This window comes from Watersipora subatra, chromosome 4 (assembly GCF_963576615.1).
Source record: "Watersipora subatra chromosome 4, tzWatSuba1.1, whole genome shotgun sequence".
Lineage (NCBI taxonomy): Eukaryota > Metazoa > Bryozoa > Gymnolaemata > Cheilostomatida > Watersiporidae > Watersipora > Watersipora subatra.
This window is the reverse complement of record NC_088711.1, coordinates 62,983,343-63,008,750: the sequence shown is the minus strand read 5'-3', so window position 1 is coordinate 63,008,750 and position 25,408 is coordinate 62,983,343. Positions and strand designations below refer to the sequence as shown.

The 25,408-nt window shown below is 35.4% G+C and overlaps 1 protein-coding gene across 3 annotated transcripts in view; it reads left to right on the top strand.

Annotated features, from left to right (window-relative positions):
* Window positions 1-25,408, top strand: part of LOC137392890 (ankyrin repeat and fibronectin type-III domain-containing protein 1-like) — a 199,045-nt gene that overhangs the window by 21,958 nt on the left and 151,679 nt on the right. For 2 of the 3 annotated variants that reach the window (XM_068079245.1, XM_068079243.1), the window contains exon 10: window positions 1,344-1,563. In XM_068079245.1, coding sequence (XP_067935346.1) covers window positions 1,344-1,563 — 220 coding nt within the window. Of the gene's footprint in view, window positions 1-1,343; window positions 1,564-4,828; window positions 5,082-5,877; window positions 6,079-6,391; window positions 6,538-6,804; window positions 6,969-8,181; window positions 8,478-8,915; window positions 9,058-9,851; window positions 10,395-25,408 lie in introns of those variants that run through there. The other variant, XM_068079244.1, reaches the window with a different exon arrangement.

Below are 25,408 nucleotides of genomic sequence, written 5' to 3'. Positions count from 1 at the left end.
TTCCTCGTCGGTATTTTGCTCTAACATTTTGCTTAGTACTGTTTTTATATCTTGGCAGTTGCATGTTGACGTCAAGGGTATTGTTATAGTAAGCTTACAAAATGTTGCCATGGCTACCAGTGCATATTAAATGACCAGATTTATACATAAAGGATACAGTGAGGGTACTAAACTTTGTTGTATATGAAGGAAAAGGTTGAACATCCTTGAATATTTTTAACGTTGTTAGCAAATAATATTTTACACATGTTTGTTGCAACAAGTGTAATTATTCAGAACTCTGTCAAACCGGCAACTTTAAATTTAACATCTCTATGGCAGGCCTCACCACTCAGTCAGGTAGAATTAACATTTCAAATTATATTGTTTCTCTTTGCTTGCATTTGCATATACTAATCCAGATATCTGATCTCTTGTATGTAGGCCTACTTATCCAGATTATGAGCATTTACAAGTAATTATCCAGATCTCTTGTATGTACCTACCTAGATATATGAACATTTGCAAGTACTCATCCATGATATATAAGAGTGATTGGAATCGCTTATGCAGATATATGAGCACTTGCAAGTGCTTATCCAAATATATGAGTTCTTGTAGGTACTTATCTAGTTGATATATGAATGCTTGGCCACCTTATCCAGATATATGAGTGCTTGGCCATACTTATCCAGATATATGAATGCGTGCAGGTATTCATTCGCATATATGAGCTGAGTTCCATAGAGTTTAATTTAAACTCCTTCACCAGAGATAACATTTTCTCTGATATTCATTTACCTCATTGTCCCATTACTCAACTGTCTCCCCACTTCCATAAACCTTTCGTATCTAAAAACAATATTATCATGTTAACTTGTCATTTATTGTCATCAGCTTTTATTTTAAAATTTAATAGTAGCACCTAGTATAACCTCACAATTTTTATATGAAGGTATACTTTGCTTGGAGCACAGCTGGAGTGTTTTAAGTGTGTTCAAATGATCATCAAACAACACCAGGCTCCATTGATAAATATGGTTGAGGCTGACCTCTCTTATGCCAAGCTTCCGTAACCTTGACCTTGATTACAAACATTTTGAAATAGGCTATTTGTACTTTACATGCTGAGAGCAGTTTTTTACCTATATAAGGCCATGGTAGAATCATCCTGTTTACATAAACATTAGAAGTTACCAGGTTGTTGTTAGAGATGAGTTAATTTCTTTCGTCATCGAATGGCCATAATTAGTAGGGCCTACTATAGCCTTTTGGAACAGCAGTGAAGCGATGTCTAAAGTTAGCATAAACCACAAGGTGGTACAGATCTTACGCATTGTCATGAGTGCGTCACTACTTTACAGGTTGGTGTGATTGCCCTACAATAGAAGGGCAAAGCAAAGTGTATGATGCACAGAGAGTCCGAGAGCTGTATAATGAAGTCAGGGCTTACCGAAATTTAGATGACAGCAGCTCTACATCCTCATTCGCAGACCAAACCATTAGCAAATCTTCTTCAATTAAAAAAGGCCTCAAGGGTCTCTTCTCTAGCCAATCCTCCAAATTCTCCAAATCACTCAAAAGGTAATCAAAAGTTATCATCATATCTTATCCACAAAGTTGGTTGAGTCATGGTTTAGCTTGAGGTTTACCTCGAGAAGATCTTTATTGCTCTCTGGCTACTCAATTAACTTTCCATATATAAACATGTATATCATGGATTACATCTGCACGGCGCACGCTTGCTCGACAAGCTCATTCTAACTAGCCAGATAGTTTAGTCGGGTCACCTCTGGTCAGTCAGGCTTAGATGAGGAAATGGGCTATTCGAGGAGAACATGGAACATTAAACTAGAGCCAAGATGGCTAGGCTAATGATGATAGATAGGATGGTATTCATGAAGGAATAAGTCAGAAACACTGTATGTATCCATTTGATGAATGCCTAGCTATGACACACTGGGAGGGGGGGGGGGGTAGGCTTAACTGGTTACTAGATAAATATGAGAGAATTTTACTAATTAACAAATTTTTTTGGCAGGTTAACAGCTACACTATTTCTAGATTTTATAGTCCAAAATAAGCTTTAGCAGGTATATAGTCACATGAGAAAAGTGGGCAGGTTTGTCGTGGGCAGGTTTGTCGTGAGCCAGTGGACATGCTTGACAAGTCCTTTTTTATGAGCTTGCTTCTTGTCTGTTTTATCAGCTGATGTTTCACAATATCATCTTATGTTGTACAAGTCACAGCCTGCGCTTCTTTTCTCAGAACTTAAATGATTTTATAAGAGAGCAGATTATTTATTTGCTTTCAAGAAGTTTTTATCAGACATTTAATGGCACATAAAATTGAGCAATACTTAACTTATTAGCTACCATGGTAACTCTGCCGTTATAAGGATCCACTTTTAATATTTACCTACACTTGTCCAATCTTATCTAATTGATGATAAACTGGAAGCCTTTTTCATTCACTCTGAGAATCAAACCCCCTTAGTTCTTGTCTTCTTTTTGTTACTAATACCTGTAAAACATTTTAATTGTTATGGAAACAATCTTAAGAAAATCTTCCACAGAGACATCATGTGAAACTTGGAGCAGAGTAACAATGTGAATTATGCCTGTGAATAGGCTGACACTAGTGTCTCTAAATTAGTGTTGGGCCAGTATATAAGTTAGTGCTAGATAGGATATCCTTGCACTTTTTTGTCGGTTTTTCCGGTGTCGGTATCCTCGGTATTTCCCATCTTCGGTATCCTTTGCCAACTAAGAAAGTTTGGTATTGTTGGTATTGTAGTTCGGTAAATGGTTTTCAGTGTGTGTTTAACTTCAGCTTACCTACTGCCCATTTTTATATAACGCAGGTGAGGGGATAAATCAAATATAAAATGTATAAATATATCAAACGTATCAAATATCAAATAGGGGTTTTATCAAATATAAAACGTAATATACGTTTTATATTTGATAAAATATAAAACGTATATTACGTTTTACAGTTTATCGATGTAAGACGTAATATAATACTAGATACCTATAGGTAAGCGTGGTAATGTTCGTTGAAGAAAGAGTTATAATATAATTCGCATGTGTTGCGTTTTCAGAATGTCTGAGAAAAAAAGTTGTGATTGCCAATATGCGCTGAGCGACTCTTTTTTATTAGCGTGTTCCTCAAAGATGCGTTTTTGCTAGTAACCATAACATCAATTGGCGCGAATCAATTGATTTTTCTTTTTCATTTTTCTCATTTCTTTTTCATTCAGTTACATAGCGATTGTGGGTGAGACGTCAAATGAGCTCTTTCATAAGCAGCTCATTGTGCGGGAGATTCTCCTGCGTACACGTCGCTGGTAATGCTGTAGCCTGTCAAATACAAAAATCTTTCCGGATAACCAATTACCAATAGGCTTTCACGGATAAATACCGATCATATCAAACCGGCCGCGGATAACTAGCTGTCACCGAAAATGATTGGTTTTCCGGATACCGATAATCACTCGATGTCGGTAAAAGCGGATAACTCCTTACCGGCCCAACACTACTCTGAACGCAGATGGTTGCCTTAAAGACATTCAAATCTAATATTGAGCAATCAAAGAAAAGGGGTAAAGAGAACCCACTTTAATTAGCTTTAAATGATATGCTTGAAAGCCAGAGTGCGAGTGGGGATCAGAAGATTGAGCTAGTTATTAGAAGTTATCATACCACGGAAGAAATCAAGGTTAGGTCAAGGTTACTGTTATCGCACCTTGGCTAATATCGTTACTGTGCTCACTCTTCTATAGGTTAGATGGGTTTTTAGAATAAAATAAGCACTACATATTCTGCTATTAGATAACTCCCGGAACACACTTGCGAACACCTGCTGACACCGGCTAACATTTGCCAACACAGCTAGTCAAAAAACTAATGCTAGTATTGAGCTTTTGTTGTATTTTTGTTTGATCATATGAAAAGTGAAATGTATTTACAATTTTTCTCATTAACAAGTAATGAAGGCATGAGAGAAAAGCACACAAATTGGCTGACATCCTTGGACTTACTACTGGGAATACTAACTTACTATAGGGAACACAACTCACAATACCATAAAACCATAAAGCTAAAAACTAAATGCACCAAAGACAAAATTATTTTGCCAGCTGGTAAATGTTTGCTATGACGTTGATGATTAAACTAAAAATCATGACTCAGCATTCTCAGACTCTGAACTCTGACTAGCTATGAGCTACTAACTTGACCTGAAGATGGTGTAAATTAGTGGTATGAAAGGTGTTAATCTGTCGATATGTAAAGGTGTGTGTACTCCAATCCTTATCGTAGTTCTCCTAGTAGTAAAAAATTACAGTAGAAAGATTTACACACGATCAGCACGACCCACATGATTTACGTGTGACCCAGCCAATTGGGTCACGCTGGCTTCATTGGCTCTGAGTCAGCAGATGTCTCCCAAAATACCACGAAAATTCGTTGCCCTAAGTCTTTGTAAATAGTTAATGTTTACAAGCTATATTAATCAAGCCTTTGCCATATAATGGACATGCTTAGTAATTGCTGAAAAGGATTTTATTAAATTCGTCTGCTCTTTAAAGCGATTACTTTGTTGATTTCAGTATGTGAAGGATAACTACAAGTTTATGGAAATGTATAGGCATAAAAGCTTCGTTATAGCACACATCTGATCAATGTATGTTTATCTACACATATCCTTTGGGATGTATGTAAGGAGTCTGAAAAGCCTAAAATATATACATATTTATTATTGTTAATAAAATTTTGCCATCCATAAACAAATGCAACAGAGGAATCACATGAATTGACTTGTAAAAGCATAAAACTGTCTGTTCTAGAGGTTTATATCTGGCGTGCGTCTTCTGGCATGAAGAGAAGATACTGGTGACAGAAGAAGAGAAGTGCTTACCAATGATAGAGGTAGATGACGCTTATAGCCCAAACAACCTGTTGACAGACTTCAGCTGGCTTCTAAAAGTCTGCTGTCACTGGACAGATGTACGACAGCTCAAGGAGGACATGGAGAGACTGAGCAGTGTTACGAGTTACTCATTCAGGCAGCGGCTCATCACTGCTGCCACTCAATTACAGGTAAAGCCAGACTTCCAATTTGTGTAAGTCATCAAACGCCACAAAAAGCCAGATTTTACAAATACATGAACATGTTGTCTGGGAACCCAAGCAAATTTGATAGAGTAAAGAGATAAACACAACTGCCAAAATCTTCACAGATAAACTATCTTGGATTTACATCAATACGCTTTTAGCTATTACCAGCTGGTCCATCTTGTTACACTTAGATGTTCATCTCTTGTAACAAATCAAACCTGTGTAACCTTCACTGATTAGCTCTGTTACTTTTTCACTTATGCAGCCACCAGTTATACAATGCTGCCTAAAGAATGAGTTTACCTAATTCTGTAGCTTCTCAAATTTTCGAAAAGATCGTCCTTATTTTGAAATAAGACTAGTTTTTATAGATTTGAAAAGCTTACAATTATTTATAGTAATTTATTTATATTTACTAACAGCCAATTAAAAATGAGTTTTTATATGCAAATAATTTTGTGTTTGTATAAAAATTACTCAATATTCTATTACCTCTTCTTTAATTAAAACATATTTATTAAAATAAAGTAGAATTTAATAAGTGAGAGTTTAAAAAAATTATTTTTTATTCTGCTGAAAAAATTTAATCTTAACAAATTGTTAAACGCTCATGTCAATATTTTATTTAAGTAAACTAATTTATATCTGCATGTAAATATATATATATATGTTTATAATTATGTACATGTATATATATATATGTTATATATATATTTAAATCTTAATTATAAACTATTGTCACAATATGATATAAATTTTATTATGTTATTCTTTGCAGATCCTTTTGGGAGTGTCCGATCTTGGCATGCTTCACTATACGCACATCAGAGACCCGCACACGGGAGCTGTTGTGTTTCCTCTTGTCAAACGCGTAGATGATCCAAAGCAATTAGCAGGTTTACAGAATGTCAAATGGTGTTCTACTCTCAAGTTGCAGAGACATGGCACTAGCATCAACTGTTTAGTAAACTCTATTCCAGTGAGTACAACAAACAATATGCAGCACCATGTGCAGGTTGCTATAGTGGCACCAGATGCAGGTGCTTGTAATTGCTTAAAGCATGACCTTCCCTAAAAATATTTTCATCTCTGCAACATTGTATGTAACCTTATGCGAACCCATAGAAAAGTGCTAATAGGATGAAGTTGTCTACACTTGACAATTTTTGATCAATTCCAGAGTGAGTTAATTTTTTGGAAGTCTTTGTAACATGTACTGAAAGTGTGCTTTTCATTTGAAATATTAGAATATTTAAAAGCAGGCAAACTAACTTGCCTTTGTTATGTTACAGGAGATGATTCTCTATAGGCAGGTCTGTGATACCCCCATACCATCTGGACTATACTTAGGCTACCTACAAACAACAGTACACAATAGCTCAATCAACGTATACACTGCACAGCTTAATCCAAACACACTGCCAATGATAAAGATAAGGTAAACATGTCTTCTGAGGATCATTCTTGTTTTGTAAAACTTTGTGATTGCAACAGTTTTGTAGTAAGATTTGTGGTGAACACCTCTATTGACCAAATCAGTAAAGTACATACCTCAGCTGACCAAAGAAGTTTCTGATTTTGTAGAAGAAGCCAGCATTTTCAATGTTGATTTGCTCTCAGGAAGTTCTTTGCTGTCAGTAGTCATGCGCGAGTAGGGTGTTGTTGCATTGGTTATATTCACTAGCTATATCTATTTTTGTTGTAGAGACAACTCTCATGTGACTAAACCAGAATGGCAATCTCTTCTAGAGTTATCTCCTTCTTACCAAAAAGAAAAAGATTCCATAGAAACTGAGAGTTCCAGCAAATCTCTTTTCAAGTTTCACTCGCAAATATCTCGAGCTTTTCGGCGCCTCGTGGAGAGCTTAGGTAAACAATACAACTTTCCCTTCATCCTTTTCCCAAGTTTTAAATTTGATATTCTATTTTGCGCCCACACAAACAACTATATATATATAGTTGTTTGTCTTTATGTGTGTTCGTGCGCAAAATAGAATATCAAATTTATATATATATAAATTTGATATAAAATTTATATGTACATGTATATATATATATACATGTATATATACCAATGAAGTAGAAGGTTGCAGCTCACTAGAAGCAAAGTGCTCAACATTAAAATAGAGCATTTATATAAAATATAAAAAAAACTGTTAACTTCAAAACTGTTTACTACTTAAAGTTTCACGGTTGTTACCATTCATCAGGTAAAACTAAAATGATCTGGAGCTCATGTGACTGTATGCAACAACATATCAAATAGCCTAAAGACTAAAGCCAACAATACATAATATTATAATTTGCTTATGCGATAGCATTGCAAATCAAGTGCTTATTAGAATGCCTGCACTTTAACACAAGCTTGTTTTGTGAGTTTAAATTTGCAAGCTCAGGTTTGTAAAAAATTAAGTTGCCATATAAAACTACTTAGCTCTGTTGATGTTTGTTTTGATGGATTGTTATAGCTGTTGCATAGTTGTAGTATCTTGTCTTGAATGGGCTCTCTGTTAGGCCAACATATGTTTGATTGGCGGCATCAGGTTCATTAGTCATAACTGTAACTTGATAGATGACAGAGCTGGATGTGCATACATTTGGTAATGGGCATTTATTCTTGTATCGGACAGTTGCATGTTGCTGTTGACTTTTTGTTTGATAGTTGTGCTTTGTTGCTATTCGCAATAATTTGTCCAATATTCTTCATGCAGATATAGCCTAGTTTTACATTGTTTTTATTTAATATCAAATGAAGCTTGTGATCTCCGAGAAATTCTTCATTCAGAGCTCTGAAGCAAAGCTTTCCTAGATTGGTGGCAACAACTTTAAAGAAAGGAGAGTTATACCAGAGTATAATTCTTCTGCATTTGGTCTAAGTGTTATGTGAGCTCTAAATCATTTCAGTTTTAACTAATGAATGGTAACAACCGTAAAACTTTAAGTACTATATAGTTTTTTGAGTTTACAGTTTTTATTACATTTTATATATATATATACAGTATATAGTTGCACATCAATAAAGCACATTTGAGGTAAATATACCATTAAATGAACATTACCCCTAAAACATTTATAATTTTAGACATGGCAGCAGACACAATGTTGGATCTCAGGCTCTATGATCAAGAAGTCTTAGAGTTTTCTCCCTCCATCTCTATGATTGTACTACTACCCCCTAGAAACTATGTATGCAGCATGAAGTCCTCACCTTCTCAAATGGAGAGTATTACTTGCTTACCAGATCTTTTGGCAATACCAGTGAAAATCTTTGAAATTTCCCATCTCTACACATACCAAGTGGACTTCATCAAGGCATATACCAGAGCCATGGTTCTAATAGACATGGAGTTCAACGCAGCTGTGCAAGCGCACAGAGAAGTGAGTGATCATTCGATTACCTTCTGCCTTTAAAATTTTGAATGATTAGCTAGCATCTCTCCATAGTAGTGTCTTCACCCGGAGACGGATGAGTCACAATTTACAGAAGACAAGTTGTTGCTGGGGTCAGTGCAGAAGATAAGGTTAGGCAACGAGTTTATGGTGTGATGCCACTGCGTATTTTTTGTTTTATACAGGAGTAATACAAAATAAAACAACAAAAGTAATTTTGTTATAGTAAATCTCTGTTTTTGCATTACACAAAGTTAAAAGCACCTTTTTTTTTCAAGAAAGTACTTTTATTGAAGTCATAGACATCTACAATCGGCACACTTTTACCTTGATTTAAACTCGACCTTGAACTTGACTAGCTCCCTACTTTAGGTCAGTAACAGCTCTTGCTTTAAAGGCTTCATATGATTTGTACTCTTATTTCAGGCTTTTACAAATGCTGAGATTGAGGCTAGCAAACAGCAAGTTGAGAATTTACGAGCTTTCCAACGAGGTCTCGAAGAGATGTGGGGCCGTGCGAGATGGGTTACCGACATCATATCCGTGGCCAGAGAAAAGAATTACTCAGGTTTGTCTGATACGCCTGGAGTTACGAAAACTGGGTAGTTTGCATTTTGTAGTTACTTCAGCAATTACTATCTCACTGCGAAATATTGACATTTGTAATTCTTTCCAAACAAGTGACTTTCATTGAGTTTCCTTGCTTTGAATGGTTTTAGAGTTGCTTCCACCCTGAATCATAGAAACGGTAAAATCTGAATGTATTCTACGCCATTTCGCTTCGCTAAATTTATATAAAGGCATTTACTGTGAGAGTACTTTGACATCATAGAAATACTCCCTGCTGATGGATCTGAATCAATAATACCCGGCTAAGCTCTCTCCAGCGGAGGTAAAAAAATTTAGCCATGCATTCAGCCATCCTGTCTTAATTAGTGCAGCTATTTGACTACGGATTAATTAAAAAGTGACCGGGACCCGAAAGTGAGTCTATATTAACAAGTTTTGTCTTGAGGAATAAATTGCGGTCCTAAACAGATCTTTATAGTGCAACGCCAAATTGCTGAAATAGGAGGGTGCGAATTTGTCAAAAGCGGGCAACTCCAAACTAATTTGAAGCATGGAAACGCAATGTTTGTCCTGGGTAATATGCACATACCTCACAACAATATGGTTATAATCAATTGAGTTCTATGAAATGCTTTACTCATGAGAACGTGTTCAGTAAAAGCAGACATAAGTATACGGTAGGAGCTAAGGCCATGAATAGCAGGTGCCTACTTTATATCTAAGCAATCTAAACAGTCATATAAAGCTAATAATCATTAAACAGTTTGATCAACAGGTTGTGTATGTTGACAGGGATTCCCATGAGACAGTTATACCAATCAGTGATTGAGAAGCATGAACAGAGGTGCAGAGATGACCAATCAGTAGAGAGTGCATATCGTAGCAGCAGACGAGTAGCAGCGTCACCATCCTCAAACCTAATAACACAAAGAAGCAGAGACATTTAGTATTCCAACTGCTCATCTACTCTGGGTTGTACAGTTTTTATTGAATACTTTTTATTTATATGGCATGGTATTATTTAAGCGATATAATATATGAATCACATGTGCAACACAACATAAATCACTATGTTCTAAAATTGACCCTCAAAGTAAAACAAAAATTACAAGGACACTGAGCTCTTTTCTTGTGTGTTGTAACCACTGCGTTTGAGGAGTGCTTTTGTAAACACGAATTTTATTTTCAGTGTTCATATTTTTGGAATCGTTAAACTCATAGTACTATAAAAGAATATGTTATAGCTGCACGAGAGAGCAACTCCACATTTCTGTATGTTTCGTTTAGTAACATGATCATACTGCTATTTTAAATAAACCATCAACAGAACAGTGTTGATAGTTCAGTTAATGTTGAACTACAACAGAACAGTGTTGATAGCTCAGTTAATGTTGAACTACAACAGAACAGTGTTGATAGTTCAGTTAATGTTGAACTACAACAGAACAGTGTTGATAGTTCAGTTAATGTTGAACTACAACAGAACAGTGTTGATAGTTCAGTTAATGTTGAACTACAAGAGAAAGTTCTGATTCAGTGCACGACTTTATTTACTTTCATAAACTTTTACAAAATAATTTTGCTTATCAACTTACTAATTAAACAAAGTATATTATGGTTTATATTATTATTATATTTTAGTTATCTTATTATGGTTTGATATGCATTATTGAACCAAGTTTAAGTCTGATTACATATCTGAATAAGGTGAACTTGCAGTTGTTATTTTTAGTAAACTTGGGCCAACATATTCAGGTATACAAACTTGACATAGTGCTGATGTACAATAGGTTTATATACAACCTTGACATGGAGCTAGTGTACAACAGTATAGTGTAGTATACAACCTCGATATGGAACTAATGTACAACAGTATAGTATACAACCTTGATATGGAACTAGTGTACAACAGAATAGTATAGTATACAACCTTGACATGGAACTAGTGTACAACAGTATAGTGTAGTATACAACCTCGATATGGAACTAGGGTACAACAGTATAGTGTACAACCTTGATATAGAGCTAGTGTAAAACAGTATTATACAAACATGATATGGAACTGGTGTACAACAATACAGTACAGTATACAACCTTGATATGGAACTGGTGTACAACGGTGAAGTACACAACCTTGACATAAAACACAATATTTGGTTACCATAAATAAAGCTCGAGGCAGATGAATAAAAGATAGAAAGTGAGTAGCTGTGAAATAACAGTCAGGAAATGTGTCCATCACAGAGAATGATAAATAAGAAACCAACTGTAGTAGAGTGAAGCACAAAATAATAGAGTTAAATTATGGACACAGGATTCAGCAATGCTAAGCTGTATAGAAGAAGGTTTTGTAATCATAAAAACACTTTAATATCACCATTTTATGCAGTAATTGAAGCTCTTACATGAACTTAACTTACCCTAGTCGATTTTAATTATTACTGATGGTACATAGATTTACGGCCTTATTATAATACTAGTATTAATTTTTACTACAATAAAATGTGTCCATCCATCAGAAACCACCCTAAAGTTGTTAGGAAAAAGGATTGCAGCACACAGGATTTGAACTTACATATCACGAATCCCAGGCAAGCGCACCACCCAATCACCTTTTCTCACTCGTAAGAACGGTTGTGCACGCAGTTATACACTTGATCATATCAAGAGCATAGATAAAGTAAGCGAGCTGTCACTAGGAATCTTAAACTACTAAAGAGATTGACAGGTGGTGCACAACATTATACAGAGCAGACAAAGTTTGCATGTCATTATGTTTTGATTCTAGTGAAACCTGTTTTATTTGATATAATTGTGTTCACATGTATCTTTATTACATTCTGCCACTATCCCAACATTTCAGTACTGTTATCGGCAGTAATTCAAATACTCGAACACTTGAAGAAAATCCCTTAGTAGTGATTCAACTCAGCTTTCATTCGATTTTATGTAAACATATCAAAAGTGATTTATGATTTTATTAAAAAAAGCAATTTAGGATGTAGATCTAATTAAACAAATCAAATAATTTAGATCATAAATTATTATTATATTAAGTTGTAAAGAAATGAAAAGTCAAACACAGATAACTCGAACTCATGGTTAACTTGTATGATCTTGTTTAGTCCCTTCCGACACAATAATAAATCGCTTTAAATAATTTGAATCTAATATCATTTACTCGAACAGTTCTCGCTTCTTTATTTCTCATAAAGCAGTTTGTTGATATGAAAAAGAAACGAGCTTGATGACGACGACTTTCTGCTCAATGGCTATCGAGACTGCAATTATTGTTTCTGAAGATATCACTTTATTCCGAGCCATAGAGGTATCTATAATACTGAAAGCAGTTTGGGTACTATGATGCTGGTATTCTAATGCTCAGCCTTATGTTAGTTACCATGCTCTGGTAATCGTGTTGCGTATTTTCAACATGATAATCAATCGATTATCATGTTAAAATTAATCAACTGCTACAATCGATTAATCATGCACTGTTGCAATCAATGCTAATTCATTGATTTAGCATTGATTGCATTTATGCTAAATCAATGATTTACACTAATCATTTGCAATTGATTAGCATATGGTTAGCCAATGAATCAATCACAATTTATTTGTGAATTGCAATTCACAAATGAATTGTGATTCATTCATTTGCTAACCTGAAACCTGTTAACCTGAATTGCAAAATCAACCGCAATTACGATTCATTGCAATTGCGATTATCGCAATTGCAATAAATCGCAATAACACTTATCATTTTAATTGCGATTCATTGCAATTGAAAATATCAATTGCAATTATCATTTCAGGAGATTTGGGCAGTTTGTTAAAGGTTGACTTGCAACAAAATTCACATTACAGTTATTTGGTATCAAAAGATTCACCATGTCTTACTCTGTTGTGTTGTAGGTGCCAAATACGTGGAAATGTGATTACAAGCTCTTAAAAGCTTAAAAACGAAAAGCCGCCGTAGACTGGAATCTCTTTATTTATCTGACGTATTCATTACAGTTTGGATATTGTCTTGTCATGTGATGTTCTCACGTGAATTGAAAGGCCAATGAAAAGCTCAATATAAAACTTATCGTGGCACTAGTTTATGACAAACACTTCGGGTTTTAGCGAAGACCCCGTATCAAATATAGATGCTCGCTACTTTACAGTTTTGTTTCGGCTTGGACTAATCGTCAATTCGTAATCTGATCATGTGACCCAATACTTCGAAAATAATTTTTGCAGCACTTTTTGATTATCACAGGTAACCAACAGGCCCGTCATGATTATCAGACAATGATATGAACTCCTTTGAGCTAAGGTTAAAAAGTTTAACGATGTTTTATGGTAAGTTATAAGATATCAGTGCTAAAAGTGACAGCATTACAATGACGATAAAACAGATGCGTAAGAACAATCGACATGGTTTTATTGAATGTGTGAAGTATATTTGTGAAAATATTTCGATGAATGAGATTGTATGAAAATGTAAACAGAAACCATCCTGTAACAACTAAGTCTCATTTGAGCCATTTTGGAATGCGACTCCAAACAACGGCGGTCTCGTGTAGCTGCGATTAACTGTTTGTTTTTTTAGCTTTTAAGAGCTTGTAATCACATTCCCATATATTTTGCACCTACAACACAACAGAGTAAGACATGGTGAATCTTATGATACCAAATAACTGTAATGTGAATTTTGTTGCAAGACAACCTTTAAAGAAGAGAGTATAAGCACATCATGTGACCAGAATTCATCGACGCTAAGAGTTAGTTCAGTGTTGCACAATGATTCAGATAATGGAGTGTTGATTTAGTTGAGACAAATGCATGGTGAAGGCGTACCAACCGATAAAAAATCTTTTCTAAAAAAGGCTGACAAGTTCCTTCAGACTTTTGGAAAGGATACCAGTTTTCAGGTTTGTGTCCATAAATAGAAGAAACAATGTTTCATTGGTAGTCACAGAGCTTCTGGAGAGTCAGCTGCGGTCATTATTGCAGAGATGAAGAAGTGGAAAAAACAAGTGTTGACTCCATTACTGCAAACCTATTCAATATGGATCAAACCAGGTTGTTCTGCAAGCTAACAGTCGGCAAAACATTACACATCAACAGAGAGAAATGCAGTGAATAGAAGATTTCGAAAGCAGGACTGACTGTGGCAATTTGTGTTAACATGTCGGGCACCGAGAAGCAGGTTCCAATCATAATAGGAAAGTTCAGAAAACCCCTTTGCTTTAAAGATCTTAACAACCTTCCATGTCAGTATGACCACAACAAAAAGGCTTAAACGGTGAGTGACATCTTTCAAACATGGGTAAGAAATTTTGATCAATAGATAATCAGAGAAAACAGGAACGTTCTTCCCATAATAGACAACTGTCCAACACACCCAACTGTGGATAGGCTTATGACAACCCTGCTTCTATTGACTACTCAGTACTACAAGCATGCTACAGACTATTGTGAGAGTGCAATTGGTTGCCCTTGGCATGTATACAGATCAGTTTTTGTTATAACTCTATTAAAATAAATTATGTAATTTTTTAATAGAAACTTTTGATAACTTCAAAAAAAGATTTATTCTGAAAGTGTTATATTATTTTAAAGCGACTGAGTTTTATTATACATTGAAAGAGAGTCCAAGCTTGGTGTTTGACCACAATCTGTCCTAGAAGGCTATTTGAAAAGCAATTCTTTCGAATTCTAAACTATTTTTTTCATGACAAAAAATGTAAGCAATTTTAATCGATTCTAAAATTAAAAAATCTTTTGTTATATTATTTTAACTCATAAACAGTATATTAAGAAAACAGGTAATATATGAAGTACACTGAATCTTTCATAAATACTGTTGATAGATAGGGCAAGGCAATAGGTAGCAGCTTACAGCTTAGTCTCAGTACCTCAGATTTCTGCGTAAAACAATAAAAGCCAAGTCATATTGAAGCACTCCAAGAGGGAAACATTTGTTCTGAGGTAGTAATGCAGCACACTTGTTGCTCTTTATAATGGACTACTTAATTCAGTTATAAATTCTAAATGTTTCAAGTTATTAACACACATATAACTATACTGAAAACTCCAGTGCAGTATTTTTACCGTATTACCGATATTAACTTGGAACAAGAGATTTAATAACTTTGTGTCGACCTACTATTATAACTAAATATTGTGTTCCTTTTACTTATACAACTGTTGACATGAGTTTTACTGCCAAACCCAGCATGAAACCTTAAAATACTTAATAAGTTTGAGGGTAAGAAAAGATAATTTCCATGCGGTGAAGTGGAACACAACTCTTGTGAAATGGGTAGACCTCAAATGGGCTGAGGATGATACAGGATATCACGATAAAGTGTTACTTATATTGGAGAACATGAGAGAAGTGACTGCTGTATTGATAGTGCATGACAGAAAGGAGACTGCAGATGTAGACAGACTGTTTATTATATGTATTCTAATTTAGTTTTAAATAATTGTTATGAGACTTTCTTCTGTTTTGTAAAATTTCAATTTTACTATTTAGGTAAAGACTTGGTTATATTCCGCATACTTACAACACGCACCAATAAGATCGCCAAAATTTGAACCAGCCGAAGACAAGGTAGATCGAACTAATCCCATCAACCAAAGATCTTCAGTGCCCAGCAGAACATGCTTGCCCTACGTATCAACATCATATTCTCACATACTAGCTATGAGTACCAGTTGTTTGTTGTATTCCCTCCTAAGGCGACAACTGTGGACCCTGAGTCCTAAAACTGGTAGAGCCGTGTGTATCGGCTCTCCCTCCAGCCTAGACTGGAGTGCCTGCAGCAAGATGAACTTTGCACGCAGAATCACAAGCTAAAGTTATAAACTTGATAAAGTTTTATTCAATCTTGTGTTGATATTTAAGAGACTTCCTGTTATTAATACCATTTTTACTTATATGTTTATGTCGTAAATATTATGGATCGATCTCTGTCACCACTTTGACTCGTGCCACCTCTGAATGTTTATGGGCAATACAAATTATTAAATTGTCGACATCACACTACGCTCATTTGTTGGATAATACGCTGATAGAGTTGTTAACGTCAGTGACAATAGTATATTCCTTTCGGTAAAAAATAAAATTTAATAAATGTAGGCTCATTAATTTAACTGTAAATTTATGAATTCATTTTCAGAATATGTAATCTGAATAGCAAACTAGAAACAAACTCAACTTGACAGTCAAGTTTATGAATTACAGTCTGTCACAAATGATTACTGACAGTTGAATAAAAAATTACATAATTCAGCCTAAGCTCAGAGAACTAAGCAGTTCAAAAACTTGAGAGAAACTTGTTAGGAATTTGACAGTTAAACTTCATATGAAATGTTACAAATTTTAATCTTGACTCACTGTGTATATAGCAACAGCACCAGAACAAACATTTGCACACAGAAATAAGTCTAAACTACTTCCAACCTCCAATGTATTAAGTTTATTACTGATTGTATGAAGAACTCATGTCACATACTAACTTTTTCGCTTGCCTGAGAAACAGCTTATTAAATTGTTGTATGAAAGTATTAGCAAAAGCAGATGCTATAATGGAGAAATGCCCGAACACTGGATATATAAGCAATACTACAACGAACATGACAACTAATACATCAGAGGACCAGCAATAAAGACAGACACCATATATTCATTTAAAAGCGGGTTAGAAACCTCTCGTGGAAATAACCAATAAAGAAAAAGAAATCAATTGATGTGCCAGAAAACCAGTAAAAAAGAAATTAGACCTTTCTCCTTCTCCCATCTTTGATCGATCTGTAATAAATCCCGAAAGTAGGGTTTGACAAATCATTTTAAGGACAATAACTCGACTACATTTCTGAAAATCAAGAATGTCAAAGCAGGCTACTTTCTCATAGAACATTTACAATAAATCATAAATTATCTTTAGCTTTAAATACATGTAACTGCTACAGCCAAACGAGTTGAGCAGGCGTGTTATTAGCATTATGCATGAAGTTTAGCTAACCATGCATTTTCTGCAAAACAAGAATAAATGCAATTCATTGGTTACAAAGAATCCGAGTTGGCAAAGATTGGTTGGACCAAAAATTTAAACCCGATTTATGACTCTCTCACAGCAAAATGTTATACAAAGGACGACAACAGACCTGCTCAGAACCGTAGACTGAAGGCTAAACAAAAAAAACACTGATGCCGTCTCTTACCCTTCTTCTTCTTCTTCAGTATGTACTAGATCTTGTAGCAAGGACTACGCCTCAGCGTTTCAAGTTTTTAGTCAGCACCGTTTGAAGTCTTTGCATATACCGAAAGTAGGTCACCTCTAGTTGGAGCTCGGGTGTTCGGACTGTAGGGATGGACCATGAATACTGATAAGCTAATAGCGTATCTTTGGGAGTTGTTTTCTCGATATATCGAGTTACCAATAACTACTGGATATTGGTGATGCAATCAACTACCTACCAAAATAAAATAACTATCGACCAATCGGTCAAATAAAACATTGACAGTTGAGAAATTGAGTTGACAGAAAAGAATTAGAAAAATTTCAATAACTATCAAGGGAACAAGGATTTTCATGGCATAAGATCTACTGAAATGATAAGATTGTGTGTGTGCAAAAATAGTCTTTAAAAGATTCAGTTGGGTGCTTAGGCTTCAGTCAGCATTTATTAGGATAAAGGAAACACCTTTGGTTTAGTAACAAAATCACAGCCACAACAATCGTGATATCGCGATCCATGAATAAAAAAGATGAACTACAGAAAAAAACTATCTGCAGCAAAAAAATTGACAAACAATATATTGAGGTGTGAACTATCGATGAGTAAAAGAAACTCCCACAGAGGACAACTCCCACAAAAGATTATCAAGTTGAATCACTGATAAACATGAATATCGGAACGGGTAAAGATAAATATAAAATGTACTAAAAATATGTAGAAAGACAGAGTAATAAAAATAAATCTGAATTCATGTTTGTATTCAAGAAAAATGTTCCTGTCAAACATATTACCACTGGTAATAAAATACCCATTTATACCAGTAAGCAGACAACTCCAAACTCTCTGTCCTCACCCTGTTTGGAGGTATTTTTTTCGAATATCATTAGTTAGTTTCTTGCCATATCCGAATGTCATGGTATAATATTCGAGTGCCAACTTATAGTCACCCAAAGAGTAATATGCTAAGGCAATGTTTCTATACTTGATAAAAATACCTGCACAGCTGATCAAACTATTTGCCATTCGTAGGCATTTAAGGCCTTCTTGTGATACTCTATTGCTGATCGGTAATCACCTAGAGCATAGCACGCTGCACCAATAGATGAGCGGGTAACGGAGAAATTTAGATGGTAGTTATTCTCTCCATACACAGCTTTCCACATAGTTATTGCTTTCTTGAAATAAGCCATCGCTAGCTTATAGTCACCCAAAGAAGAGTATATTGTACCCAAATTGTTGTAAGCTCCAGCAATATCAGCGTGGTTGACTTCCTCCATATACACCTCTTTCAAAATAGCCAATGACTTAAAGTGATATTCTAAAGCTTGTGTGTAGTTGGTCAAATCAGAGCATACACACCCGATGTTGTTGTAGCTTCCAGCAATATCGATATGACAGGCATCTTCACCATACACAGCTTTTCTCATAGCAAGAGCTTTTTTGTGGTATTCTAGTGATTGCTTGTAGTTATCGAGAAGGCGATATATTGAACCAAGATTATTGTAACTAGTAGCAACATCCTTATGGTTACTATCTTCTCCAAAAAGATCTTTTCTCATATTTAGTGCTTTAGTACAGCTTCCTAAGGCAATTGTTAACTTTGCTTGGTTCTGATGTAACATCCCAATGCAATTGTGGCTAGTGGCAATATCTACGTGGCTGGTGTTTCTTCCATACATTCGTTGTCTCAAATCTAAGGACTTCTGGTAGTATTCTAATGCTAATTCATAGTTACCTAGATGACAGTAAGTTAGACCAGTATCATGGTAGATATGAGCAATAGATGCAGGATTAGTGATCTCATATACAGCCTTCAGCATGTCTAGTGCCTTCATACAATACTCTAAGGCTAGTCTGTGATTACCTAGGCCACTGTATATCCTACCAATTTGTGCATAACTCCCAGCAACATGGATATTGCTGATGCCTTTGCCACACAAAGCCTCATTCACAGCCAGTGCCTTGTTAGCGTACTCCAGCGCCTGTGTGTAGTTACCCAATAAGCGGTGGGCTGAACCGATATTACTGAGATTGGCAGCAATATTGGGATGATCGATATCACCGTAGACACTTGTTGTAGCTTTCAAAGCTTTAGTGAAATACACTTTTGCCTTTTCATACTCACTTAAAGCTAAGTAGACTGATCCGAAATTGGTGTATGTGTCTGATGCATCCCGATGATGAATTTCTGTTTCCACTGCATGGTTGTAAGCGCTTGATAATGTCAAATGGCCATCAACCTATAGCATTAGGAAAATACAATGACAGAGCACAACCTACACGAATGGTAGATGTTTAAGCCTTCAAACATCTGACCAAAAACAGTACATTTACCAAAATTATTTTAAACAATACTTCAAGCTATCAATCAAGGTTTTTCCCAACAAATTCTCACTAAAGAATATCCATTTAGCCGAATGATAAGAATTATAATGTTGTTAATTAGTGTGCAGGTAGAGATATATGTTTCCTTGCCTATAACTATATTTCACACAACTAGGATCCCTGACAACTAATTGTTAAATGGTGATGAACAATGACATCAAAGTTAACGACATCAAAGACCAAGCATGCTTGGTCTTTTAATGCTCAACAATTTTTTTCAACTTTCAAGACTCAAAACAGTCAATGATTCTGAGACTTCGAGCGCTACGACACCTAAGATGAGAAAGTAACAGGCTACAGATACATTTCTACTACAAACATCAGTCTATTCTCATATGCTGTTACAGCTTTTGCATTTCACCGATTTATAAAGAGACCCACCTCTCTAATCAATTGCTTTGCAGCTCTGTATTCCCCTATTTCTTTGTGGCAGTGTGCAGCCAGAAGCTTCCAGAGCCCTTGCTGTTTTTGTTCTGAGAGGAAATATTGAAAATACTCTAATGCATACTTATAGTTCTTTGTGTAATAGAGAAGATATGCACACAGTTCTATACGTTTTTTGAAAGTCTCCTCTGGTGAATCTAGTTGAGTTGTTGTTGAACTGTTGAGTATCTCACAGCACAAGGAGCAGCTGATTGAGTCGACTGGTTTACCAAATGCTTTGCTTATCTCTGTTTTGGCAGCAAAATATTGACCAGTGAAATAGAGAACTTCTGCTTTCACCCAAAAATCATTATTGGGAACTTTAATATTTTCAAGTAGTGAAGATACTCTACAATGTTCTTTGCCATCTGTGGAAGCAGTGAGAAGCGCCATTTTGTATTTCACAGATTGTTTGATAGGAATGAGTAAGCAGCCCATAAGTACTACCAAGTGGGCTGGAACAGCATAAGATAACTCCTGACTACCTTGATAATACTGGTCAATCTTCACAAAGTTAGTCTGTGATTTCATCTTGAGATAAGCTAAAGTTCGTATGTATATAGAGAGAGCGAGGAGAATATTTAGATACTGATGAATGTCTGGTGACAGAAGGCCTTGCTGTCGAAGCTCTGAATAGATATCCCATGATTGACAACAGCTGAGTCCTAGACACATCTTCATATTGTTAGCGAGAAGAGTTGGATATCTGAATATCTTTTCCTTCACCTTGACATTCAGATTATCTGGTGGTTGAAACTTGACAAATTCGGGTAAAAAAACATATTTCTCCATGCCGTTTGCAAACATTTTAAAGCGTTTCTTTTTAACAGTTTCCTATTTTTTCACACACTTTTCATACGATGCTCTTGCAGTAGTAAACTGTGTGTAGAGTTGGCTGGTAGCTTGTTCTTTTCCATTAGAAAGTAAAACAATGGTGGAGGAGAGCATGTCAGATTTATCTGCTAATTCAGCAATTGGCTTTTCTGCTCCTGTTTTGTAGAGTTCCATGAACTGTTCAACCGTTAGTACCAGACTCAAACCCCCATCCTTACCATTACCTGTTGGGATGTTACCAGAGTTTGTAGTGATTCCATCTATTCTGTATCCAGTGACAGCCCTCTTAGCTAGCTTACTTAACTCACTGTTTGTCTTCAATTCATCAATATCAAAGGACTTCAGCGGACTTTCACCTAGATTTCCTATTCTGAAGTAGCTGTCTACTGCTAGTTTTTCAAAGTAATCTGATTCCTTCTCCACAATGATGGCATATTCTAGATCAGAGTAAGGAGTTGCATCCCCCTTTGCTATGGAACCCAATCCAATGATGGCAAACTTACAAGGAGCTTCTTCATCCTTCTTCTTCAGCACATCAACACTTGATTGGAGAATCTTTTTAGATACACGAATAAGCCCGTTGCAGCAGATTTTAGTAGCTGAGAATACTTTATCACTAAAATCCTTTGCATTCCTAAGATTTTTTTTACCGAGTATGTGGTTATTGTTCAAGGCACTCATTGGGTCATAAAGAGTACTAAAGTATTTGCTGGTATCTTCTCTGTACTTCTCTAGAAGTGCCTTATGGCTACTAATCATCTGATGATGTTCATCATAGCTAAGAGGATGGTTTCCTTTGTACCAACTTTCTTCTATGTCATAGACTAGTCTGTGTCTGTTGTCAGTTGGATTAAGAGTCACACTGTAGTTAGCTAGCCCATGTGCCTGTAAAGCAGTATTTTAGAGGCTATCATTTTATACATTTTAAGTAATACTCACTTGAAACAGTTGAATTAAATTACCCATTAGTGGCAGAAAAATTGAAGTATTAACCTTCATAAATAATCAAGAGTCACACTGTAGTTAGCTAGCCCGTGTGCCTGTAAAACAGTATTTTAAAAGCTATAATTTTATAAGTTTAGAAATAATAGCTCGTGCGAGTTAAGAAAAAATTAAATATAGAAAAGAATTTTATTTTATGTCAAAGACTAGTTTGAGTCTTTGATGATTTGTTTCACGTGTCACACTGTAATTGGCTAGCCCATGAGCTTAAAAGATAAACATATAAATCCAATATTGTGTGGATAAGATGACAGCCAATTAATTACAAGAGGCTATTAAAGTAATACTTACTTGAAACAGTTTAATTAAATTACCCATTAGTGGCAGAAAATATTGTAGTATTGACCCTCATAAATAGTTTTATAGGCTTTAAAATATGATATATGTATATTAAGCACGTGTTCGAGTTTCACAAACCTTTATTAGTACTAAACATGCAAAAAATGCAAAAATCAATGCAATAGAGTAAAAGTAGATGATTGAATTGCTACACAATCATACCTCGACATACAAATGTTTCAACATACCCTACAGGATGAAAATATTCGTTGGTCATAAAAATTCGCGATTTTGCGAACAGTCAATCCTGCGAATTATTAAATTCAGTGAACAATTAGTTCTATTTTTAATCACAAGAGAGAATAACTACTGCATCAAATTGAAAAATAGTCGCTAGCCTAGTTTTTAATGTAAATACTAAACGTAATTGAGTTCCAAAACATTTTTAAAATCATTTCCTGAGCTTTGAGCTAACACCATTGGCAATGCATCACATTTATTTACAAAATTATTCGAGGTTGTCACAAGATATGCAGAATGGCGTCATCGCGAAAATAGCCGCGAGGCAGAAGAACTAAACGTAGCCGAGCTCCAAAACTTCATTAAAATCATCGCCAGGCTTCGAGCTTTATTGCCATTGAGTCAAACTTTACAAAATTATTCAAGGTTTTTACAAGTTATTCGGCATGGCTTCAGCATAGCAAAAAAACTCTCCTAGTCTTTTTACATTAGAATCAACTCCATCAATCTCAAATACCGAAGTCAAGGACGATCATGATCTAGACATTATGGTATGTATTTGATTTGCAGATATGTTTTTCCATAAATAATTGCATTAGTTAATTCTTTTGTTTAAAAACTGATCGCTTTCGTCAAATAATTCAGCTATTGTTTTAGTACTTCCTCAACACTCGTTAATATTTTTTCTTTTTGGTGTTTACTGCAGATTGAGAATGAAAAAACCTACTCCGATTACGAAAACTAGAGACAAGTAGTAATATTCATCATGGCAGGGATATTGGCAGAGAGGCAACCAGTCAACCTAGACCCCTTCATCGACAACAACTCCTTGATATCGCTGTAGCAAACATGATAAAATTATATATTTTATTTCATGTATAGATATATTATAATTTATTACAAACTTGAGTGTACAAATAAAATATTTCAAATACAAATAAAATTTTACAAACGATGAATGGAGTAAATATAAACAGTTTAGTCCATGTGGCGGGTGTCTAGCAATAAAATTAAACTGGCACTCTTGATATGTGAATAATAGCGTGTAATGGTTCTTTCTGACTAGTTATTTTGGTAGTAGCAGCTCTGTCACTGTCACTGTCTTGGATAGGTGCTGGAACACGATTCTCTCGCTACTACATGGCTGGTAAGGAAGTTATCATCAGAACTCTCCTCGTGGCTTTCTATTGCAAAGTTCTGCCAGTTGGCCAAAGATTTGTGCTTGTAAAGGCGTTTTTGTTCCTTTTTAAAAACATATATTCTTCTCGTAAGTAGCTGCGGTCACGTCAACCTCAATTTCCAAACCTCCGTGAATGATTAGTGATCTTCTAAGAATGACATCTACCACCCTTGCAATCATTGTTCTTCGGTGTATGATGAACAATCTCTCTCTCTCACTAAAACAAATAATGAAGCAGTAGGGATGGAAAAAAATAGTATTGCGTTTTACCGAAGAACCAAAGTAAAATTCAACTAATTTAGTAAATGTAAAAAACTCATTACTTACCACAAGTTGTTGGCTTATCAAAAGCCTCCAAAGCGATGAATATTCGTGAAAACCTCTGGACGCAGCAAAAATTGTTTACCGTAGAATAGCATGAACGCCTTGCAGTTGTAAGCTAAATATAAACTGGAACACGCGGTGTGCGCATGCGTAGGAATAACGATTACTAGCCACAATAGAGTTAACTTTTCCTAGAGAATGGCAGTTTTCAGCCGCGAATAAATTCATCCGCGAATATGCATGAAAAGACAATTTTCGCGAAATATAACTCCGCGGATAAATTCATCCTGTAGGGTACGAGAAATTTGAGATACGAGGAAGATTCTAGGCAAATTTTAGCCTTCAGATATAAAACAAATTTGAGATATGAACATACGAAACAGAACTTGATGCTACCGGTAGGTGGCCTAGTAGATTATGCAAGAGGCCACTAATGAGAACAGCATCGCTCGATCTGTCTCGTTGGATCAGTTTGAAAAAGTTGGAAAAAGGTCAGCTAAAGGAGAAAGTGAAAGCGAGTCAGAATGTGCTACAAAAATGAAAATGAAGATAAAATTATAATTAGGTTTGGTGTAAGATTAATAATTATTTTCAAGTGTGTGCTCAATAAGCTAAATTCATTTGAGCTAAATTTAAGTTTATGTTAGCGTCATAAATGTGTAGCGTACCAAATGTGTTGCCTTCATGTATCACTCACACCACCATTAGCCGCTATCTTCTGTCTCGAAAGTAAAAGCACCACACAGTACAGTAACTGTACACAATAGTGCAGCATTCTATTTCAGATCATAACCACTATACAGGCATTTATTACTTTATGAGTGTAGGTGCTGAATTAGAGAAATTAAAAACACATTTTTCTGCCATAATATCCTGTTTTTAATTAAGTAGTTTTTCAGTCGATGTGAACCGGATTAATTCGCATTTAGTTATTTTATATAGAAAAAATTAAGTTGAGATACAAGGGAATGGAAAGATGAGATCGGTCCTTTATATGTTGAGGTATAACTACAATATATTTTGAAATGCCGTCAAGCTGTTTTTCAAAAATTGCACTAAAAAAGATAAAGTGGTATCAATTTTAATTTTAATACATAGAAGCAAATTTTGTGCAAAATCAATGTTTGTATAAACAAAACTCAATTAGCTGCTAAAATATATACAAGTTAAACAGATAGAGCACCACAGCGAATGGCTGGTGAGTTTGATAGAGAGAAGGTGATGTTGAAATAAAGCATGTATCGACTCTATTTGATACTCGAGTGAAGCGCATATAGACTGCAACACTACCCTCACTAGCAATATCCGTAATAGCTAATAAGTTTAATATTCATGCCATGACTTGTCTTAATCATTAACTCTGCCATCTACTCAACTCCCTTTTGATTAGCAAGGAGGTGCCAAGTAATTCTTGGGTAATTATAGTAACATGTTAAGGAGTAAT